The sequence below is a fragment of the Protopterus annectens genome, chromosome 8.part0 (genome assembly GCF_019279795.1).
Source record: "Protopterus annectens isolate FY-2018-M chromosome 8.part0, PAN1.0, whole genome shotgun sequence".
Classification (NCBI taxonomy): domain Eukaryota; kingdom Metazoa; phylum Chordata; order Ceratodontiformes; family Protopteridae; genus Protopterus; species Protopterus annectens.
The window spans coordinates 175101282-175119021 of record NC_056741.1 but is presented as its reverse complement, the minus strand read 5'-3'; the positions used below and the strand labels follow the sequence as shown (position 1 = coordinate 175119021).

Here is a 17740-nt window from a genome sequence, read left to right as displayed (position 1 = left end):
CAAAGGAGTGTCTGGAGTGAAACACTACAGACAAACTTAAAATATATGAAATGCTATCATAAGCAAACTTAAAGAAACAAATAAAGCAGTGTATTTTAAACAGCTTATAAAAATGTAATTATTCAATAAAAGTGCTTCACTTTGTATGAATGAGCCAAGACTCACTCAATGGACCGATTTTATAAAGACACTAGAACAAGTTAAGCTGATTAATAAGTCCACCAGCCAGTAAAACTACATGCAGAAATCTCAAGCCTTTCCCCAGCATATACATACCAGGCTAACTTCTAGTGCACTAAATGGAAAATTCACTGACCTCTTGATGTAAAAACAAGTGCTTGCTAGAGTGTAAAAATATGCTACTTTATCCAACAACTAGCTAGATAATGAATATATGTCATGTAATTTAGTGTATATGAACAAATATGGAAAAGGTCTGTAATTCCAGTGAATATAAACACAAACAAACAAAATCTTTAATAAATACATAGATATAAATGGAATTTTTTCTTCCTACTTAATGACAGGTCAGTTAAGAATTCTAGGCAATTATGGCCTACATGCCAAATGGAAATAGGGGTTAATGTAAAGTCAGAATGTGGCAACAAAAGCAAGTGAACAAATGCTTCTGATACCTATAAAAATCCCCATTTAAATGCCATCACAAGTGTTTTCGGCATCAAAAGAGATGTTACCTACAAAATACACTAGGCTGCTATTCTGCCCATAATTTTGGCTTTGGCTTCACTGATTTAGTTCTGTCAGAGTATGGTATTTTAGCTATGACATGCTACAAATAAAATACTTAGACAATTAATTATGTACAATTTTGGAAGTAGTGACAACTTAATGCATTTATATCTAGGCTTTGCTTTTACCCTGTCTTTTGATCAGAGGCCAATAGCTCACATTGGAAACCATCTATAATGCCAGATGTGTGACAACAAATGTCTTCTGGAACACTGAATTGCTATCAGTATGTAAGATACCATTTACCAGGCCTTCTACGGCAATGAGAATAACATACTCTGGTATAAATCACATTCAAGAATGCCATTCTGCCCTCAAGGAATTCAGAATGTATCATCCAGATTTACAGTAGGACATAGCATTTGCCAGCCTGTAAAGTTTAGGGTTCACTATAGGCAGCAACAGAAATGCTGCATTTCCTCCTGAAATATGACTTTTACGTCTAATGTAATGAAAAAAAAAACATAGACATATACCTCTCAATTCAAGAGTTCTTTCTTTCTTTTCCCATTTTCCATTTTATCCTATGCTGCCAGATAGTTTACTTCAGAACCCAATCCCATTTCTCAATGGGTGCAAGACAAGAAACACTTAAATGTGCAAATGTTGTAATTCAGATGTTACCTCTACAATTACTTATACTGGTGCTTTCAATGAAACTTTAAGCTCAGGCATGTTAAACGAGATTATTTAGGCTTTGTATTAGAAACATTCCTTACAGAATGGGTAGTAGCAAGTACCGCCCAAACCCCGCTCACCATCCAACAATCAGTGGAAGTAAAGCAATATTCATACCAATGGCAGCATGAATATTCATTGTCTGTTCATAGTTTGCCCTTTTCCTCAAGATAGTGCAATAATATAGCAATAACCAACAATGTCGGTGTGGTATATTGAAGATTTACACATGGTTGGCGTGGTTTAATCATGAGGGCAAAGCCTGAGTGATTAAATAAAGCCAACCATAGGTAAATTTCAATAAACCACAACCACAGTGTCGGTTATTGCTATTATACAATGACATTATTTAAGAAAAAAAAATACTTACTTTTCTTAAATAATGTCTTTGTATAACTGCATATTATTGTTCTTCTACAGCTAGTGGTATCCTGCTTCCTTGTGTTGATGGACTGTGCATACATATGGGACTTGCGTTCCCACTCATAGCCAATACATCAGTGCTAGGGAAAGTAAGCAAGGGAAAAAAGAATATCTCCATTATTCCACGTTTCCTTTTTTTTTTTTAATTAAAAAAAAAAATGTTCGGGACATTTAAGGTAGGAGAGAGACAAAATGGAGGAAATACAAGGGAAATCAGGCACGTCTTTTTAGTTTTAAACAACATACCTGATTTCACTTGTATTTTCTGTATGGTGTCTCTGTTGTATGCCCGGAGTCCTCCGGACTACAAATTTTGTTTTTATTTTTGTTGAAAAAAAGCTAAAATTATAGAATATACCAATGGAAAAAAGTCTGGGTGACCAGACTTTTTTCCATTAGTATATTCTTGGATTTACAACAGGTTGGGCTGGACAATCAGCATGCTTGTTTTATATTTAATATTTAATTTGCTGGGGTTGTGGTGGAAGGGTAGAGCAGTCTTTTCCATACCACGACACACCCGTTTCACATGGCAATCACTGAGGCCATGCCCACTTCTGCACAGACCAGCCTGCAACGTACTTTTCAAATACAATGCTGATTATTTATTATCAGAACTGTCTTTTTTCGGCAGTGTAAGTTTGCGGTTGCATGTGAAACACCAGTGTGATTAAATCCATATCATTGTTATCCTAGCAACAGTTGCCATGACATATAAGGCAGCTGTTCATAGTGGGGGTTGTGCAATTCCCAGGACATATGGTTCTGACACCTATGGTTAGTCGCCCTCTATGTCATCCTCATTTTAACAGAAACCTAAATCAAAACAAAACAAGAACAGGAAATAAAGCATTGAAACCTGGAATCAGTACCCACTCAAATTTGAAAACTAACAAATACATTTACAGAAATCATAAACACTGTCCCATAAACAGACAAAATCACATTTCAGAATGGCATAGACACATAAGCACAACTAGACTATTTGCGCAACAACATAACTCTGTCCCTTTTTAAAGGACTGAAAAAAAGAAAGTTTGGACTACACACACAAAGTTAAATCATACAGTTATCTCAGAAGCAACATTGCCTACCTAACTCTAACCACTAGAAGGGAAATATAAACCTAATATTAACAAAATATAAGGAAAAATAAATGAAAAAGTAAAATGAACTCCAACTATCCAATCACAAAAGCATCATTAACCGCATATGTGACATTAAACAAGCAAGCAAAAAATAAAACCTTAAAATGAAGTAAGTCATGCTATTTAATGCACAACTTTAACATACCACCCTAACCAACACTATATTACACTGAATCTATAATTGACTAAAACATCCACACAATTATAGTAAGAATTATCTCAGAAGACTTCTAGAAGGTAACCCACAGGACAATCTCTGCATAAAAAGTGGTGAAAACTCTATAAAGCAATATTCAATAGAGAACTTTTATTGTTACATCATTCCACTTAAAGGAATTTGAAACAACAATTCAGACACATAAAAAGGGAAACTGGATAAATAAAATAAATGCAGAATAGAGGGTATCATAAACGAAATATCCTTTGCTGCAGTATTTGGGATATCTTATAGTGACTTGCCTGTTACAACATCAGTTTGTGGTGTCATTCATTCCACAGAGCAGTAATTTCTTATTCCTCAGAGTGAACTGTATTTTTTACTGATGCAGAACATGCAGCCTCATAAAGAAAGACTGATCAGAAGTACAGTATAAAAATCAGCGGGTACTGCATTAGTGATGGCTTTACATGCACTGTGTTCCTAGAACATTCCTTTCCAAAGCATTGTGCTTTAAAGTATATAACTTTTACAAACAATTGTTATTCAATTGGAGGCAGTATACATAGAGAAGAAAAATCCCAAAATGTGTTCCCCTAAACCTTAATATAAGACAGTTGATTTGTTACATATCACCTATTCCATATATATATATATATATATATATATATATATATATATATATATATATATATATATATATATATTATTTGTGTACCAACACTTTTTTCAATAAACATCTTTATTAAATTATCATGTATGCCACAGGCAATCTTACATTTATATTAGTGAAAAACAAACATTGACACCACTTTAGTTTCAAACATTATACTTCACAGAGACCTTTGAAGCAACTGTAGTTGCAAACATTATACATCACTTATAATCTATCCAGTCATTGTCAGTTAAGCATTATATGGCTCATTCAAATCCTGCCTCTTAAACCTCATTCCTTTTCTGCATATATTGTTCCCACATTTCCTATTTTTCAATGTAGTTTGCTCCGCCCCTTTTCTAAAGATCCCAATTACACTTGTTTTATCTCTGTTGCTATATTCACTACTTCTAGTAAAGTTGATCTAGACTTTGATTTTCATTTTCTAGTAATTGCTTTTTTGGTAGCCACCATAATTAGACTCAGTAAGGCTTTACTATATCTAGGCAATTCCAATTCTGTATCATAGCTCAAAAAAATCATCTCCCCAGTCAATCCAATCAGCTCACCCAGCATGTCCAACAGAGCAGTTCACAGGGAATCCCTAAAGTCAGCCAGCACATGTCCCTCTCAAACAGGATGTAATATCAAAAGACAGCCTACTTTGTAAATGAGTCCATATCTACTGAAGCCATTCTATTGAATAATTTCAAATCTGACTGGTAAAAGAAGTTGAAGGCATGTTCCTCACTCCACTTGCTTGTTTTCAATTTATATAATCTAATGCATGGTGGTGCAGTGGTTAGTGTTGCCACCTCCCAGCAAGAGGTTCTCCAGTTCAATCCTTGGCTGGGGTGCCTTCTGTGCGGAGTCTGCATGTCCTCCCTGTGGTCGCGTGGGTTTCCTCCGTGTGCTCCGGTTTCCTCCCACATCCCAAAGACATGCTGTAGGTGGATTGGACACTCTAAATTGGCCCTAGGTGTGAGTGTGTGCATGTGTGTGCCTTGTGTAGAAGGTTGGGCGCCAGGCTGGCAACTCAACACCGTAACACTCCACTCCCAATCATGAGTGGACAGGTGATCCACTGTGGTGACCCCTAACCAGGAAAAGCCGAAAGAAGAAGATAATCTAATGCATGATCACACAAGCTCAATCTCAACAAAAAAATTAAGCCCACTTACTAGAACTGTCCCAGTGGATTATAATTTCTTTAAAAATAAGTCAAACAAATGAGTAAGTCTCTCCTGTTGCACCTGAGAAGAGAAGCTGCTATTGCCTGCAGCTCTCACTATTATTTAATAATAATTTAATAATGTTTATGGCAACTTGCACTAAGACCTACAAAAAATGTGTTTCTTTTAAAATCATGAAGACCACAGTTATCATTTTGCACCAGCAAAACTGACTGTGTGAACAAAGTAACATATTCTAAGTTCAAAGCTGTAGTAGCTTGGAGAATTTTCCTTACTGCAAAGTACACTGAACTCTGTTTTAGCATATATAATTAGGAGTACTTCCAGCAACAACGTTGTTATTGCATTACTGTGAGTTTCAATATGAATTTTATTAATTTTACAGTAACCCTTTATATTTTGGATAACAGCTGCTCAAAATTTGGATAAAATACTTCCAGTGGGGACCCAAAAGAATTGTCTTTGAAGGATATCAGAAGCTGCCTTTAGTATCAATAAGTAGAACACTTGCATATTTGTCATGCTATTTTACATTTATTCAACTTAAGTGAATATGGGCAAGGTGGAATGTCCAGGAGAAAAGTACCTAGAAAATGAAAAGTTACTGTATTTTAATATGTTGATGTATCATTAAGATAGCCTTTCTATCTTTTGAAACCTGAACTTCATGATAATAATAAAAATAGTAATAATAATAATAATAATAATAATAACAATATAAAAATCTTAACACAGAGATATGAGATATTTTCATTTATTCTTTGTTATACTAATTATATGCAGTAAAAGGGACAGGTACATAAACTATTAATATGACTTTTTTAACATAGCCCATAGTTTTCTAAATTTGTCAGTAGGTCATACTTAAAATAGGAATCTTTTACTTCAAATTATGAAGTCTTTTTATAGAAAGGGTATGGTATGCAACATGAACACATAAGGCATGTTCAGTAAATTCACAAAGTATAACTATCTAGGTTATTAATTTATTTCAAGTGATCATATTGCCACCATAAGCACATGGTGTACAACCATAATCTCTGGTATTTGTATGTGGATTCATATCATTGGCTATTGGTAATTTAAGACTACATGCACACAGGTACAGATAGTGATTTCAGACATGACTTACACAATATGCTACTGTCAGGATGAACACTGAGTTAGGTTGATCACAGTATCATAAATGTTTTATGCATCGAGTATCTGATATTGGTAATCAGAATCCTCATGATGGAGACATGTAGACATACAAATACTGATAACTTCCTAGATGGATTACATGGCTGCTGCTGAGGACATTGTAGGGGTGTAGCACCAGTTACCTATATGGTAACACATTGCAGCCTGTGCATTTGCTACCAAATCTCTCAGCTAAGTATCATAGCATGATATGCAATAGTCAGGTTACAGTGATAGAATAAACCTTGTTGGATGTAATGACTAAGCATCCCTTATAGTTATATTTGAAATCCTGGCATATGGCATCACTCAATGCCTGCACTCTGACAGTCCAAACAGACATTTATTTATAATTGTTTTGGCTACATTGCCAAAATAACAGAGTAGGTGGCATTTATATATTATTTAAATGAAGACATCCTGTCTTGCAGTGAATTCTGATTCATGGCGGTCCATGGCAGCAATAGTTGGGTTGGAGTTGTAGAGGAATTTTCATCATATTTTGAAGGGCCATTGTTAAGAAGAGCCAGAAAGTTCAATGTGCTGCTACCAAATTAATGTTATAATGCAAACTTTAAAATTATGAAGCTGGCATCAATTTATATGTGATGGTCAGAGGCTATAGTCTTATGAATTAACTCACCAACCACTGAAAAGTACAAAAAGCATGAATGTCTTTAAGACCGTATAGTAAATTCACACTGCTGTCTTGGGTAACAAACAATGCCTGCCACACCCAAATAATCTATACACTGATCAGTTGTACAAAAGCATTAAAATTGCTCCCTAGGATTTTACCCACCTTGCTCCAGATCAAAGTCTTCCAGTGCTATCTTACTAACAGTAACTGAAAGTTAAAATTTGTCTAAGAATTTTTTTTCTACACACTCAGACACATATACATATCTGCACGCATGTGTGCATACACACACAAACACACACACACACACACACACACACACACACACACACACACACACACACACACACACACACACACACACACACACACACACACACACACACACACACACACACACACACACACACACACACACACACATAAATGCACACAGAGTCATAAGGATTGTTTTCATGGAATTGTTAATTAATGTCATCTCTTTAATACAAATGCTTCTTCCTTGCTTTTATGGTAATATTCTTCCACAATCAGAAATAAGTAAATCACCAACATGCACTATTAAAAAGTTTGGCTGCTTAAACTGTATTTCACATCTGAAGAAGTCTTTTGACAAAAATGCTGGTGATCTAGTTAAGGCATTTATGTGTAGTGTGTTGTGAATTACTGAATAAAGCCTTCAATTTCAGTTTTTGGTGCTACTCGTTCTTGGTGGGACCATTCTGGCAGTGCATTTTGGTGATTTACTAATTTGTTTTTTTGCACTGGTTATCACTTTTTGGAGTTTCAGTAATCAGAAATAAGACAGTTAACAAATACGTCCCTTGTCTGGTTACAAACATCCTCTGCACCTATCCCTTGCAAGTACACATTAGGACCTGCAACCCTGGATGAGCACTTTCCTGCTATCTCTACATCCAGCTTGGCGGACATGGGCATCCTGAGACAATGTAACAATTGCATTATATACACTGACAACCAATTAATTCTTGAACAGATGCATGGAGTATGTGACAGATGCAGTTACATATTGATATTGGAGACAAGACTCCACTTACAGATGCAAAAAGCAATAAACAGGGTGTCAGTGACTCAGACTCATCACTAAATGCACCCACAAATGACCATACAGATAGATATACATATGTAGAGTTGCTCACATGTTACTTACCTAAACATCAAGGGCCTCTCACTTGCAGTCCTCATAAACTTTGCATGCACAAAAACAAGACAATTGTCATCACAGCACATAAAGCCACAACTTATTGTGTCTCAACTATCAAGTCCAGAAGGTGAAACTCTCCACAACCCAATATTCTGGTCACAGGAGGCTCCATTTTGAGACACACAGATGTCTATCTCATCAGGCTAGATAAGAAGAAGTTTACAGTTAGTTGCCTATCAGGGGCCGGAATCCATCAGATGACAAAAGCACTCAGATCACTTACCCCTAAGTGACTTAGTCATAGTCCATGTTATCTTTTATCAGGTGTCGGCATCCCCTGCATGGGGAATAGATACTAGGCTATATCTTAAGCAGAGCTTTATGGGGAAGGAACATAGCAAAAATGACCTTGCAAATATACCCGAGTGAACAGAGAATGTTTTAAAATTAATAGTTATTTAATAAATCTAATTCATAATATATTGTTAACTTGTATATTTGTAAAATGTATCATCAGGCACATTTTTACAGAGTGTGAAGCACTAATATTGGCATTAGAAGTAAAAAGAGAGGGTGGATGGCCACATTAGATCAATTCACTTTAGGATTTACATCTTATAACACATATAGATTTTTTGAAGTTTACCGACTATGCTATATACATAACAGTCTTGACTGAGTAATTAGAATTACAGAGGGAAATGGACAAAGTAAAGAAGATTTCCATTTTCTTTACATCATGATCAGTAATAAAGTCCTGGTGTGTAGCTTCTAAGCATGTATATGTAAAATGTATCTATAAAAATTATATCTGAAGACTTAATATACGGGTACATCTTATTTTATTGACAGAATGAACTAAGAGTACATTCTCCACTGGTTTCATGTATGACTGCAGCATTACACAGAGAAAAGAAGTTTGGATTTGAGGGTGGAATAGATCTTGGTAAATGCATGTAGCTTTAAGAATGGTTCAGAAATTTACTATAATTATGGAAGCCTCTTTACAGATTTTGTTATAGGCCAGGTAATTTTGAGATATGCCTTTGTGGAAATATATAAGAAAAGTATATATACATGTAAAACTAATGCTACATTAAAAAGACAATTTGTATTGTTTATGTGTTATGGCTTCACTTAGATTATATATACTGACAACAGAATAACAACGTTGTTAATACATGGTCACACAAAGTAATCCTTACTGATTCATTAATATATTTGACATATTGTCATCTTGCTCAATAGTATAAATGCATTCATTTCTAAAATAAAAAATAAAAAAAAACTGTGATGAACTTTTTGACAATGTGCATCGAACATTGCATGTCTTTAAAACATGTTCATATAAATAATTAATTTTAAAACAGCATTTGCAGGAAGAGACTTACTCCAAATAATCAAGGCTATGTTTGCTGGCAGTAGGATGATCACTGTGATAATGAAGGCGATTGACAGTTTTCTTGGCTGCTTGACATTCTTTACCACCTCTTTCTGTGTTTCTAGAGTTTGGAAGGAAAAACAAGTATCAGTCTGGGTCTGATATTTACTTTTAGGTTATTTGTATTAGTATTTTTGAATACACTAATAATTATAATGGAGCTAAGAAACACCTATACCTAACAAGAGATACAGTATTTACCTTTATGGCAGGTGTAATCGTTTATAATCACATTCATTTGAATCTGCAATAGTCATATAACTTTGGGTGCTTGAATTCAGCTACCATTAAATGGCATTGTCAATGGATTTCTTATTGTTTGATGCAGTCTACTTGAAAGGTAATATTGTGACTTTCACATAGTTAATGAATAGATAATATGATAAAATGCACATTACATCTCTAAGTTGACAAAATAACGGTTATTAGTTTATCATATGTAATATGGATCCCTAAAGATATTATGACCTCCTTTTCATATATGGAACAGGTCGCAAGATAATCTGTTGCTGGTAACTCCTATGGCACCATTAATCCTGGCCATGCAGTGTAGCTACCTCCATACAATGGATGAGGCATAAGCAATCTAACTTCCTACTTACATTATGTATCTAAAACTGTATGCACAGGGTACACACAATCATTTTGTAGAAGTAACGCACCTCTCTCTTCTAGCAATGTCAATTTACTGCTGTAGATATGACTATTCATAATATATGGGGTGCACTGCTGGCCACAAAGAAAATGAAACAGTCAGAATGTTGAAACATGAATTCATTGGAATGAAAGTTACATCATCATTCATTTAAAATTTATTTCTTTCAACACTCCCTCTGTTATATTTTGTTTCTGTACAAGATGCTTGGTAATATACAAGATAAATACTGTTACATATAGTTCTCATATACAGTAATGTTCTGCAGTTTTAATTCTCTGTTTTTTCCTGGCTAAGGCAGAGGGTATGTAATTTTTACCAGCAATAATCATGTCTTTGCATGACACAGTGTAAATTGAGAGATAAAATGCAAACCCTAAAGCATAGAAACTAAAAGCGTGCCTTTACTATATTAGTCTCTGTAAATAATATAGCAATAACCCACGCCTGGGTGTGGGTAATGCTAAATTTACCCACGGTTGGCGTGGTTTGGTTCCGAGGCGGCCGAGGACCAAACAAAGCCAACCGTGGGTAATTTAGCATTACCCACACCCAGAAGTGGTTATTGCTATTATACCATGACATTATTTAAGAAAAGAAACTGTTACTTTTCTTAAATAATGGCATAGTATAATGCCTGTTTACTGCCCTTCCGCAGATGTCTGGCATCCGGCAGTTCTGATGTACTGCGCCTGCGCGTACATCAAAGTTGTGGGCAAAAGCGAGAAAGCAAGATCTCCGTTGCTTTTTTAGTCTCGCTATGTTAAATGAGTTTAACATGGCGAGACAGTTAAAATAAGCAATGGACATCTCCGTTGCTTATTTTAACTGTCTCGCTATGTTAAACTCATTTAACATAGCGAGACACTAAAAAAGCAACGGAGATCTTGCTTTCTGTTGCACTGCCTCGCTATGTTAAATGGGTTTAACATAGCGAGACAGCTAAAATAAGCAACGGAGATCTCCGTTGCTTATTTTACTGTCTCCATGTTAAACCCATTTAACATAGCAGACAGTGTTTAAAAAAGTTATACTAATGGAAAAAGTCCGGCGGACCTTTTTCCATTAGTATAACTCGATTTACAACGGGCACGCTGGCCAATCAGCGTGCACGTTTTGGGGGGATCATGGTATAATTTTAAATAATGATTTTAACCATTTAAATTTAGACATAATTAAAATGCCGTGTATAAAATCTCAGATTTTCTAGAACAAGGTTGCAGTTCTTACTGCTATCTTCAGTTGACAGACCCTTGTATAATCATTGTATCTTCCTGTCTTGAACCCCATGTGCTGCAGTTGACAGATTTAAAGGACCTGGGGTAATTAACTGTAAAAGGCATATCATTGTTTTTAAACATAGGTTATGCATTCTCAAATCTAATGAAATCTGGATTTTTTTTCTGACCAAAGCAGAGGGTATGTCATCTTTAGGCAGTAGTGATCATGCATTTGAATGATATCGAGTAAAAAGGAAAGATAAGATAAAAAAAAAACTAAAGGAATAATTATAAGATTTTTAAGGAAGTGGATTATGCTGAGCTAAAGTAGTGCATCAAAGATGAGTTTAAAGTCTTGAGGCTAAATGATGGTAACAACAATCTATGGGAAATGTGCCTTTGGTCATGCTCTTAGGGATACTGATAGGCCAATTTGGCTTTTATGGAATATAATGCTTATGAGGTTAACAGGCATGATAAAATATAGGGCATACAAGAAGTTGAACTAAGGATCAGGTGATGGGTTGGCACAGTACAGCAGGGAAACAGAAGGGCAGAAATGTATACAAAGCTAGTAAAGGCAGAGTTCAATTGCTAATTAGCAGAAGAGGCCAAAAGGAGGAACACAAACTTTATACATATATATTAGAAAGGATATAAAGAGGTATAGACCTATTTAGGCTAAGCAGGAATGGCAGAGAAGTCATGAGAGACCGGGAAATACAGCCATATTGAATGGATACTTCATCTCAGCCTTCCTAATGGAAAAAGGGAAAAGGCATATTGGGACAGAATTTGGTAAGAGTAGGGACATATGTAAATGCATAATAGGATAGAGGGGGTAGAAATGCAAAAGGGTAATAAAATATAGGACCAGGTAGGATAACTCCCAGAATTCTGAAGAATCAAGTCATTGTGCCAGTGAATAAATAAATAGAAACCATTCACAGATCATTGACCAGTACAAAAATGCATGCCATCTGGAAAATGTCAAGAACTGAACTTTTATAAAAAACGGAACAGAACATTTTTGTGAACTATTAACCTGTTATTCTATGAACAGTGACATAAACTATCATGCAGATAATCCTAAGGGACAGGCTTGTTCTTTTCTTTTTTTTTTAAAACAAGTTTATTGTTTTTAACATACAAGAAAATATCATAACAATTTTATACAAGTGATTAAAATAGATATGATTATAACATTCAACAAAACAACCAAAGTATTTACAAAGACATCCACTACAATCAGATCAATTGATTTAAACTAAAATACCATGTTATTGAAGTTAAGATTTGTTTAACAAGTTTTGTAAATTATCCCATACAATATAATAAGACGTTTTTCTAGTAGTTCTTAACTTCACTGTATTCAATTCCATATGGCACACTATATTCATAACATTTTTAAATTCATTAAACGAAGGAGGTATATCTGAAATCCAATTTCTAGTTATTATTTTTCTAGCCACTGCTAGGATAGACCATAACAAGGGAAGCTTAACCTTTTTAACACTTTGAGGTACTGGTGTGTTAAATAATATAAGAGATTTAGAAATAATGAAATTATCAGTAAAAAGAGCCTGCAAAAATTCATTAATTGACTTCCAATATTCTTTCAATTTTAGGCTTGTTCTTTTCTTGAATATAGCAGTGTACAGGACGAATAGAAACAGGAGGCTCTGGCCATTAATATTATCAGTCATACCTCATGCAGTTCAGGTTTAGATTACAGAAATAACTGAAAGGGGAGAACCAACAGGCATTTCTTCTTTGCCTTCATCACATTCTCTGACTTGGTCCTACATAGATAACTGCTAGCAAAACTGCAGAGTTGGATAAGGCCAAGACTGAGGAACTGAAAAGCTGCAGAATTAAAGGTTGAGAAATGAAGGACTGTTTTTCAATGGAATATGCCAATAATAAGGAAAGTGATTATTGAGACATGGTTGGGGTCTATATCCAGTCCTTTCAATAATTTTCATTGCAGACATTTTGGAGAGAAAGGGAATTGGATCAGGGTCATCACTGATTACAAAAAGACAGCCTTGGGTTAGAAATCATAATGTCTAGATAGGCAACAGCATCAAATACCTAGTAATCCATCTTTTAATATGCTGTAAATACAGTGAGTATCTCTAAAAATATATATTCATAATATTCTCATGTATTTCTGGAGGAATAACTAAAGAAAGAACAACTCACATAGAAATCATTCACCAAACTGAAATTGTTCCCTGGTTTATTTAAGAGTAAGACAGTTTCAATGATAAAAAAGTACAGAAATTGTACAAAAAGCCCTGAACTGATTAAAGTATAACAAAGTGGTCAACATGGAGAAGCAAAGTTGCAAAACACTATTTCTTAGGATGTAAACCTATACTTTACTGTTAACTGAAAACTCTCATTTTGAAAGGACATAATTAATGGCTATAAATAGTGTGTCACAACTTTGGTGGGGCCATTGTCAACCAGGTCAGGGTACTTCAGTATTTAAGCATTTAATAAAACAGCTGTACAATGGAAATGTAAGTAAACTGCAATGTTAGCTTTCAGAATTTGATGAAAGAACCATCCCCGGGATTCATGAACCTTGCGCCAGGTGCACGCAGAACGTAGGCGTTAAAATGCCAAATATGGCCGCCGAGCGATTCAGGTACGATCCAATCCCACGTGCACTACTGGCGTGCACCGGATCTGCGCAGCCCCCGGCGTAGGTATGCTAAACACCCCATGTGCGGTGTTGCACCATGCAAATGAAGGCATATAGTGATTCACGAAGTGGCGCAGGCGTAGCATAAGCCCACGGCAATGTAAACCAAAAAAAACAGTTTACATTTTCCCAAACAGAACATAGGAGTAACGGAAGAGTGTCAGACCCAGGTGTCATACTGTTACCATATGCCAATGGCGAAATACACAGAGAATGTCAAAAGAAAACATGCACAACATGTAAATAACAACCTAAATGGCATGTCCACAGCAACTCACATCAGAACCCTAGGACATGTTTGCGGAAGGTGCAATACAATGAAATAATATAACAATGTTATAAAACAGCAGTGTAATACACAGCAGGGTCACAGCATAATACACCATGGTATGCATGGAACGCCATAACCACGGTGCAAGGGTTGCCAAGGACTCACGGCAGTGTGCGGCGTGGTAACTATGAATTAGTAGTCAATGCCATGCAAATGAGGCAGATAATACTGAATCGCAAATCCCCCGCCGGCATAAGGCTGTACCAAACGGCGCAGCGGTAATACACCGAGGAGTGGCTTAGAGGGAATACATGTCACCTGCAGAGGAGTGTGCCACCATAGCAGGAAGCACATTGGAGCACAGCAAACCTGGGCTGTACATCGCAAATCACAGCTGCAGGACCGGGGTGTGGGGTAATAGTTCAGCTGAGAGCACACAATGCGCGCAGAAGTGCATGTGCACGAGGATGACTATGTTCCCTTAACCTAGTCATGTGATGCTTGCCCCGCAAACAACATCGGAAACAGGAAGGTGATGTTAAGAATATGAGGAAATGAGGAAGAAGTGTAATTGGAGTACTAATGAGCAATCAACACTAATCAGCCCACAAAGGCCAATCGGCGGCAGCTGACAACTCTGCATGCAGAAACCTGCAAAACGGGATAGGGGAGGCATATGAATGCAAAGAAAGTAGGGGAGGTAGAAGACTACAAAGATAGAAGACTGGACACAGCAGAGCAAAGCAGACAGGCAGCACAACGGCGGCAGCACACAAAATGCATGATATGCCATGTCCCAGAAAGTACACATGACAGTGCTCTGCATGATGCATGCCAGAAAATAGTAGGTGCAACGTGCAGAAATAGTAAGGGAAGGTCGAAAGGTAATCCATGGCAGGCAAGAGTAATGCAACATCAAAGGCAACAGTGTTGTAGTTCCATGGGTAAAACACGGAAGATAACCCCCAGATACGGCCGTACAAACACACCCTATGACATCATCGGTGTGCACAGCACAATAGTATAAAGTGTGAATGCACACAACACACATCCATGTATTCCCAAACACTGCACCATAGGTGTAAACACACGGGGAACTTTTAAAATGTACATGTTGGGTGCTGCCGTGGCTGTGATCCATCAGTATGTGTTAGAGACAGACGGTGCTGCGGAGGAGGGTGCTGACAACCACCGTAGGCCTCGGAGGAGAAGGAGAGTGTTCAGACCAAGGGTAACCTACCAGGGGCTACAAGACCTGGAGATAGTAGAGCGTTACAGGGTGGACAGGGACACGTTACAGCAAATAGTGGAGCTGTGCCGGCCACACCTGAGAACAAGAAACAACAGAGGGGAACCCATCCCAGTGGACACAAAGGTATGTGTAAGCTTGCGAATACTGGCCACAGGTACCTTTCAAAGGCCAACTGGGGATATAATGGGCATCTCACAGGCATCAGCATCCAGGGTACTACACCAGTTCCTGGATGCCATGTTACCACATGCCAATGAGCATATATACATCCCCAGATCTCAGGAGGATTTGGCTAGCAATATGCGCCACTTCCACCGTGTGGCACAATACCCGGAGGTACTGGGTGCGATAGACTGTACGCACATACAAATCAAGTCACCACCTGGCGAGCAGGGTAGACACTACATAAACCACAAGGGATTCCCCTCCATCAATTGCCAGGTCATATGCAATGCTCAGGGCATTATCATGGATGTGTGTGCTGGCAGCCCTGGAAGCTACCACGACTCCCATATCTGGCATGTCTCACAGCTGTACCAGGTATTTGCCAGGGGGGGCATCCCACAAGGCCATCTCGAGGGGGATGCTGGCTATGCACTGGAGCCGTGGATGATGACTCCCATCAGAAATGCACACACACGCATGCAAGAACGCCATAATGAGGCACACGCACAAACCAGAATAATCATAGAGCGTGTGTTCGGGATGCTGAAATCATGGTTCCGGTGCTTGGATACATCTGGTGGAGCCTTGCAGTACTCTCCAGGCACATGTGCCCACATATTCATAGTATGTGCCATGCTACATAATATGATCCTGCGGAAGCAGCTGCTGCAGGGACATAATGGTGAAGGGCCACAAAGCCCACCACAACTGCCAAGGCCAGTCCAGGCACAGAGGGTTCCAGACCAGGAACACACTGTGCCAGCCCCAGTAGGCAGACCGAGGCGTACCCAATATGCCTACGCCTTGGCAAAGAGGGAACGTATAGCACATCCTCTGACAGTGTAGGCCCCATGGACTGACACCTCCCTACCTGCACACACAGTGAAATGGATGGCACACAAACATGATCACCTGTAAAGTGTACTGTATGGGTGGCCTCATGTGTGACTCCAACATAGGCAGCCCCCAAACACTGTACACCCAACAGCCAGTGGAGCATGTAACGCCAACACCTGAACAGTACGCGGGTCCTACAGCATACGGCGTTGCTGTATGCCTGCAATGTTCGCCGCAAGATGTATACATATAAAAATATATATACATATATATATATATATATATATATATATATATATATATGTGTGTATATATATATATATATATATATATATATATATATATATATATATATATATATATGTAGATAGATATAATTATATATATATAGAAATATATGTACACATATACATATATATATACTACAGTGAAGACAGGGATTTAGAGGGATATAAGGTGACTGAGATGTAACCTGCGATATCTGTACATAGTATACATAGTGAAACGACAACCTGAACATCCGGGAGGTTCAACATAAGAGGATACCACCAACCATGGAACGGGTAACATACCGATATGCATAACTGCGAGGCGGAAAGATCGCCAGACCACAGTACTGTAACAGTACATGTGCGTGTAATAGTATGATGATATGAAGGGAGAGGTAGACACCGCCGCTGGTGTTGCGGCCCACGTAGGTACGGTGTGCAACCATCCCCGTGAGTGCCGTAGAATGTATACGTGTGCGGTGAGGGTGCCGTGTGCGTCGCTGTGTGAGTGTAATGTGTGTGTGTCTGCAACATGTGTATGTTGGCTCCACGTTAGAGGCAGAGCGGAATATTAGGTGTAGGCATACGGTAAACTAGCCTCAGGCATATGTACACTACTAGTCCCAAAGTAGTAGTGACAGCCCCACCCTGGCTAGGTGTGCCGCGACGTAGAATGATACAAAGTGAAACTGTCCCAGATGGTAGCACAGGAATATACCCCATACGAAATGGAAAGGACGTATGTAATAGTCATGCCTGTATGTACGACACAGATATGTTAATTGCAATAAGATACGTCGGCAAGGTCACACAGCAATAGGTATGTACCGCGGAAATACGTATGTGCTACCCCAGTACTGACCATGGCCACGGTTTGGCCTGTAAACACCGCTGTGTGTTCTACAAGTGTCAAACAATCTATCCCC

General features: G+C 37.8%; 1 protein-coding gene across 1 annotated transcript in view; it reads right to left on the bottom strand.

The window, feature by feature from the left end:
* The window catches only part of LOC122808178 (CD209 antigen-like), a 621345-nt gene that overhangs the window by 525710 nt on the left and 77895 nt on the right, over nucleotides 1–17740 (bottom strand). The window contains exon 2 of the mRNA XM_044079145.1: nucleotides 9383–9493. Within this exon, the coding sequence (XP_043935080.1) occupies nucleotides 9383–9493 (111 nt within the window). The remainder of the gene's footprint in view (nucleotides 1–9382; nucleotides 9494–17740) is intronic.